Source organism: Malus domestica, chromosome 14 (assembly GCF_042453785.1).
Source record: "Malus domestica chromosome 14, GDT2T_hap1".
In the NCBI taxonomy this organism is placed as follows: domain Eukaryota; kingdom Viridiplantae; phylum Streptophyta; class Magnoliopsida; order Rosales; family Rosaceae; genus Malus; species Malus domestica.
The window spans coordinates 15,656,706-15,663,803 of NC_091674.1; the positions used below are offsets into that span (position 1 = coordinate 15,656,706).

Here is a 7,098-nt window from a genome sequence, read left to right on the forward strand (position 1 = left end):
CCTAATAACAAATATTTAGTACTAAAAAGCCAATGACCCAACTAACACTTGGAACAAATATTTAGCGCCACTGCAACCTTCCTTTTAGTGTAAGACAGATGAGCGTCGCTACCCTTGTAAAGACTATATCGTCCGCTCTTCCCAGAGCACCACTTTCCCAGGTCAGCTTCCAATGGTGTTACTTTAAGTAACGCGTCTTTTGGCTTTCGTTCATCATTCTTCTGCGTGAGCTAGGAAGGAAAAGTCCACCTCACCCTTCATTTAATGCATGCTTTGCTGGGCTTTCACGTTAATTAAGGCCTACGATATGGTTCCTTTCTAACTGGATTTGTTAGTTTGCCAAGGAAATGAGAAACTAGTATGTTCTCTCTCAGACTCACCTACATAGACTTCAAAGTTTGCGGGCTTTGACAAGCAGTCCAATTCTTCCATAATCTTGACTTCGTGCAGGTCTGATAAACTTCAGTAATCAACCATACACCATTTACTTGGCAAGCCCCGATCATGTGCCTTGAGCTTATTTTAGCATGAATAGTAGTTAGCTCAATAGAGTTTGACGTAAAGGATATGTATGAATATGGCGTGAATTTGTAGCTTTTTCTCGGTGACGATGCAACAATTAGAATAGAGAAAAAAATCTAGCAAGGTGGAACAAAGTGAGTGGATTATTAGACTAAGACACTTCCTTTATCAAGGTAAAAGGAAAATGGTACGAGGGGAGATGGACTTGGAAAGTGGCAAACCTAATAACAAATATTTAGTACTAAAAAGCCAATGACCCAACTAACACTAAGAACTAATTTACTACTAAAAAGTAAAAAGCCAAGGAGAATCCAAGTCGAATCAAACAACATTTGAGCAATCTGGTCAAATAAAATAACCAACCTACACCCACACACTTTACCGAAAAAAAACCCTACACCCACACACACAAGTACACGACAGCCGACTGCATTCGGGCCCCCACGCTCGACAATTCATACCACTTCACCGTCTACGCTTCGCACTTGTACCAACCAAATGACCAAAAATCATATGCATCTTACGTTAACAATTGCAGCAGTGTCACACCCATCTGTTTGAATCAACATTTTACCTAAATTCAATTAAATTAAAAACCCTATATTTCATGTGCTAGCGTTTTAGTAAAACGGAGGCTAGGAAGAACTGCTCGTAAAGTTAAGCACCAAATTTGGGAACTTTGGCGGTGGAGATTTGAGCAAGGAAGTGCTCTGCCACGATCCGGCGTTGGATTTTTCCGGTTGCGGTTTTCGGAAGAGACTCGGTGATGAACACCTTCTTGGGTACTTTGAATGAAGCCAGATTCTTCTTGCAATGTCGCATCACTTCTTCCTCGTCCAAGCTTGAGCCTTCTCTTGGGATTATGGCACAATTAATCTGCATAATTAACACATAGTAACATAAATAATCAACCACAGATTGCCAATGATGATATATCAAACTGATTAACTCATCAAAATCAAATATCGACGCCATAACTATCGGATATTGAACTGGGGTTTGAAAATTGTAGTTTAGTTTGGCCACGTACCTCTTCGCCATATTTATCATCAGGAACTCCAAATGCAACGCCTTGGGCGACCTCTGGATGTGACAAAAGTACTGCATCGACTTCAATCGGCGATATCTTTTCCCCTAAAAGGACCAAAAACATACACATTGTGAACTAAACTTACTCGCGCATTTTATCGAACACTTGGTGTACAAATTCGATTAATTCAATTACCTCCGCGATTAATCAGCTCCTTAATCCGACCCACGAGGCTCAAATACCCATCGGCGTCCAAAACTCCGATATCCCCCGTATGAAACCACCCGAACAAGAAAGCCGCTTTGTTCGCTTCCGGGTTGTTCTTGTACCCTTTAGTCACATTGGGTCCTCTGATGCAAACCTCGCCGTTCACCCCCTCCGGCTGAGCCGAACCGTTTTCGTCCAAAATCGCAAGCTCCTGACCCACGGGTCGACCCACCGACCCGGGCCTGTGGGCCCCGTCTTCCGGCAACGGATTTGAACACATCAAATGGGACGCCTCTGTCATCGCGTAAGCCTCCAAGACCGGAGCGCCGAACGATTCTTCAAGCCGCGCCAATATCGACGGAGCCAGCGAGGCGCTGCAGGTCCGGATAAACCGGAGCTTAGGGTATTGCGGTTCGGGTTTGCTGCTGTGGCGGTCGAGGATGATTTGGTGGATGGTGGGGACCGCGGTGTACCACGTGGCGTTGTATGTGACCATGTCGGACCAAAACGTCGAGGCGGAGAATCGGCCAGCGGCTGGGAGTGTCGCGGCGGCTCCTGCGGAAAATGAACTAAGTAACCCGGCAATTAATCCGTGCACGTGAAACAGAGGGAGGACGATAACCGTCGAGTCCGACTCAGTGAGTTTGTAGACCGATTTGATGTTCTGGACCGAGGAGGCCAAATTGAGCTGCGTCAAGGGCACTCCCTTGGGCCGGCTCGTAGTCCCCGACGTGTGAAGGAAGAGCGCCACGTCGGAGGGCTCGTTGACGAGTTGCGAGACCGAGTCGGGGCTCCCCTCGGCGGCGGAAGAGAGAGTGACGTGGCTGGCGGCGTCAGAAAGGTTGGCGGTGACGTGAGGGATGTTGAGCTTGGAAGCCGCCGCTTGGGCCGCATGAATCGGTTTTTCCGGCGTGATCAGGAGCTTCGATTCCGAGTCGGAGAGGTAGAACTCGAACTCCTCCGCCGTGTACACCGCGTTCAGCGGCGCCGCTGTCGCTCTGCACCGAATCACCGCCAAAAACATCACAACAAACTACAGAAAAGACAAAAAAAAAAAAAAACCGTCAGAAATTTTTTTCCTAATTTAAAAACTTGTTTGGTTGCGGAGAAAATGGTGGAAAATAAAACGATGCGATATGTACCTCGACGGTGTTGGGGAAGGTGAGTGCGACGGTGTCATTTGGGGCGATGCCGGAGGCGATTAAGAGGGAGGCGGCGTGGTCGACCAGCTCCTGCAAGCGCGCATGGGTCAAGTCGAACTTTCCGGAAACGGAAAGGGCGCGGTGGTTCGGGAACCCCGACGCCACCTGCTTCAGCAATCTGGTTAGAGTCGGACTTTCCATTTGCAGAGCAGAATTAAATTAAAATAAAATTAATAAATTAATAAATGGAAGCGATTGGATATGAAGAAGGAGATGTGCGGGTTCGTATTTATAGGGTCGCAGAAAGTGAGGGGAGGGAGAAAGTGAGGGGGAGGGAGAAAGTGAGAGGGGAGGGGGGAGGGGGGAGGGGGGGAGGGGTGGGTGCGGTGCAGGCTGGAACCGGATGGGACACGTGGCGAGCTGTTGCCGGTCAGATGGAATGTGCCGCACCCCCTGAGGTGCAGTTCCACGTATCCACGTCATGTCGTTTTGTGTGACACGTCAACAAGTTGGCCTGGAGGCTGACGTACCGGGGCCCACCGGGGGATTGGTGGACTTGGAAGATGTGATGGACGATCAGGTGGCGGAAAATGGATTTTGAGAGAGGGCCGGGGAGGGAAGTGGCCAAGAGAGTGGACGAAGAGTCATTTCATGGGTCGATTGTGGGCCAGCCCACAGACTTGCGTAATGAATCGCGATTCTATTTTTAGTGTTTTATGCCAACTTCGCTTTGTAGTTCGACGAAAAAAAAAAAAAAAAAAAACAAATTTGCTTTGTAGATTTTAAGCATTTGACGCTTGTTCAGTTTCCTTGAAGGAGAAAGGAATCCACTCGTTTTCGTTTATTTTATTTTTTTTGGCTGAAATGAGTGTCAGCAAAAAGGTTTATAAAACTATGCAGTGTAAGAAAAGGGATTTATCAATGTTGATCAAGGCTAAAGCTTCATGGCTCATGCGTTCACTGGATGGTCTGGTCAATAATTTTTTTATGCCTAAGTCATTTTCGTTGAAAAAATGAGTGGTTTGGGCTTGTATATGCAGCCAAAGCTTACCATAATTTGGTGGCTATAGGGTATTTATAGGAAGGTGGCTAGCCTACGCATAGGGTTTTACCCTACACGTGGCGGCTTCTCATTGGTCAAGATGAGTCATCCGTATAATTGATAAGGAAAAAATATTCCTAATATATTAATTAGGAGATAATATTTTGGGATGATGATGGAAGTATCCTTGTGATGAGGATTTGTTACTTGTTTGAGTTGATAGTCAATAGAGAGTATTAAAAATAGAATTTAGTAATTAATCATATCTTTAATAACCTTGACTTTTCTTGTTTGCCATGAACACGGGAGTCAGCTTATGTCGTATTCTGTTGCTTAAGCCTCCATAGATGTTGGATTGCGCTTGGGAATACTTATGGGCGGCCCTACCCATTTAATGAGGACATTCTTATCTTTTTCGAGAAAAGATCCACGTGTCATCTCTATGATTTTTGAAGTTATTTAAATCTACCTTAAATAGAGAATTAAATAAATTTGAAGAGCAATCTTTATTTCAACAAGAAAAATGAGAAAACCTAAGGAAATTGTACCCTCTTACCTAGTCTTGTTCTTTGTTTGCTCTTGCGAAGATTTGAATTGGCGTTATTCTTCTTCTCCGTATTGCGACATGGTAAGAAAAGATTTTATTTTATTTTTTATTTTTTTTCAGGAACTACTTTGGAGCCACGGGTCTTGATGGGGAAGCTTGGTGTGAAGCCGAGGATGTCAAAAACTTGGCTGGAAGCCACATCACTGCTGCAGAAAATCGGCTTCGTTGAGCAGAGGCGTTAGGTTAAAGCGAGCTGGGGCTCGGTAAGGCGGCTGACTCAGGCCAGGAAGGCCACTGGACTGGGCTGGCGGTAGCAATAGTGGATTGGCACGGGCCGGGTCTATGTGAGAGGGAGGATGGCTGGGCCTACGGGCTTGGCCGTTGAAGAAAAGTGGGAAGCCCATCTGGGCCTTGTGTCATCTTGGGAGAAGCTGGGCCTATGGGCCTGGCTGTTTGGCTAAGAGCAGTTCCACCCCTAAAAAAAATATGCCAGCATCGAGTCCGTTTAATTCACTTAGTGAACAGTGATACCCCTAATGAACAGTAATAGGCCAAATGCATCTCCACCCTTAAAACTAAATAGCCTAGTCAATTTTATTAAAATATTATTAATTTTTATTATAAAATAATAATTTGACTTTTATTTTCTAACTCGGTTTTTCTCTTTCTCTCTCTCTCTCTCTTGGTTTCTTTCTCTCTCTCGCTCGGCTCAGTCTCTTGATTTTTTCTCCCTTGTCCAACTGCTACATCTGCATCGCACATGCCTCTACCTCAAGGTCAAGGTAAGAAACTGCACCTTCCTGTTCGAATTGGGATTAGGGGTTGGGATTTTGAATTCAAAATCAAAGGTAAAGTTAAGGATTGTGATTTTGAATTCGAATTGGGATTATGGATTTTAAATTGGCATTAATCATTAGATGTTATCAGTTTCAATTGGCATAGGTTTTGGCATTTTTTCAATCGTTCATTCATCCCTTAATTCTAGGATCTGCTTGTACATCATGCATGTTTTCCCGAATGCTTTCGGTTTAGTTTTTAGATGGCCCTTTCATTAGAAACACAATCACATAACCAGCTATTGTCCTTCTCATTCTGTGGCTCCTTCCATTCCAACACCCTATCTCGCCTTGACCAGGTCCGCTCCTCAGCCTTCATAACAACTCCCTCTTTGGCACAGAAAAAAGGTGGCTGACGTCATGTAGGCCGGGCCATGGCTCTGTCGATTATGGGCTGGCCTGGAGACCAGCTTGGGGTAGGTGCCAACCTATCTGCTGGGCTGGAGTGGATTGGCTAGGTGCTGGCCTAAAGAGTCCCTGGTGGAATTGCTTTAAGGGAAAGGAGGCCCATGCCTCTTGCCTGTTTTGGGTCGAGAAGAAGAGGAGGGCCATTGTGGGCTGGTTCTTCGTTGCTGGTTTTTTCTTTAGGCTATGGGACAGCAGGCTGGGCTTGGGCTTGGGCTTGCGTGCGTTGCTCCATGTATATTTTTTCTTTCTTTCTCCTTTGAATTATCTTCTAAATATTTCCCCGATGTCTGCCATGCATGAATTCTTTAAGATGTCTCTCTCCAGTCGTAAGGGTGATGAATATCCCTCACCCTTATATTGTTAAGGTGGGTCTGCTTGTAAGGTTGACTACTTTAAGGCTGCTCATGTCAAGATCAATTCGACGAGCTGTTTCAGGACTTCTATGAGACATACAGGCACGCGAACCCACCTGAAGTTCTCATGAGATGAGTGAAGGAAGAAAGTAACCATGAACCATGCAATGAGACTGCTAAAACTTGGAATATAGCTATCAAGTTCCATCTTTACTACTTTGTGGTGGGGTTCACTTGTTCCCTGCTGAGTTTCTTTCTGGAGATTATATGCTCTATGAAATACGCTCCTACCCAGTGTTCTCCGAAAGCGGTCCACGTGATAATGGGATTCCAATCTAAGCAAGTTCTTCGACTTGGACTTGACTATTGATTAGTTATACATGTCACAGTCATCGGGTTTTATTGACCCCAATCTTCCTAAGTTTGTGTGTAAAAAACATAAAGCAATTTATGGACTCAAGCAAGCCCAATGTCTCAATATATTTCTTATACAATCCGATTTCATCCAAAGTCGTGCTAATAACTCCATGTTCACCTTTCATAAAGGTTCTCATCTTCCTTCTCTATGTGGACGACATTGTTTTGACGGGTAACTCTCATTCCTCAACTAAGTCTTTCATTCGCACATAGGGACTTGAATTTGAGTTGAAGGATTTGAGCAAATTACATTTTTTCTTAGGAGTTAAGGTTTTCTATTTGGATGCTAGACTTCAATTGAAGAGAGTTGATAAGAATTATTGGTTGGGATTTAACTTTGTATTATTCTTTTGTTATGTATTTGAAATTCAAGTGTATTGTTTAGTTGCCCTATGACTCCTACACTGATAAGCAGACCTGGCATTTGTGTCGTGTTTCTCTTGTTCATGTTGTTTTCATGACATACTCGATATTTTAACTGGTCGCGTCGTGTAATACCCATTAAAGTAACCAAGTAATATAACCTGACCCGAAATCTACCCGTTAATATTATCAGGTAATTGACCTGACTTGTTACTCGTTAAAGAAAATATA

At 44.4% G+C, this 7,098-nt stretch overlaps 1 protein-coding gene across 1 annotated transcript; it reads right to left on the reverse strand.

The window, feature by feature from the left end:
- Positions 1–832: 832 nt before the first annotated feature.
- On the reverse strand, positions 833–3,190 carry LOC103424403 (probable CoA ligase CCL9). Its single transcript, XM_008362483.4, has 4 exons — positions 2,902–3,190; positions 1,748–2,792; positions 1,553–1,656; positions 833–1,398 (listed from the first exon to the last, which is right to left on the reverse strand). The coding sequence occupies exons 1-4, from the start codon at positions 3,100–3,102 to the stop codon at positions 1,180–1,182; spliced, it is 1,569 nt and encodes a 522-aa protein (XP_008360705.3). The 5' UTR covers positions 3,103–3,190; the 3' UTR covers positions 833–1,179.
- Between the last annotated feature and the right edge of the window lie 3,908 nt (positions 3,191–7,098).

Bases quoted from the DNA above. Each gene is read 5' to 3' on its own strand.
- LOC103424403 (XM_008362483.4), bottom strand. From the start codon at position 3,102: ATGGAAAGTCCGACTCTAACCAGATTGCTGAAGCAGGTGGCGTCGGGG. The intron at 1,657-1,747 runs GTAATTGAATTA...TGGTCCTTTTAG, and splicing joins GGAGCTGATTAATCGCGGAG to GGGAAAAGATATCGCCGATT. The intron at 1,399-1,552 runs GTACGTGGCCAA...TTAATTATGCAG, and splicing joins ATGATAAATATGGCGAAGAG to ATTAATTGTGCCATAATCCC.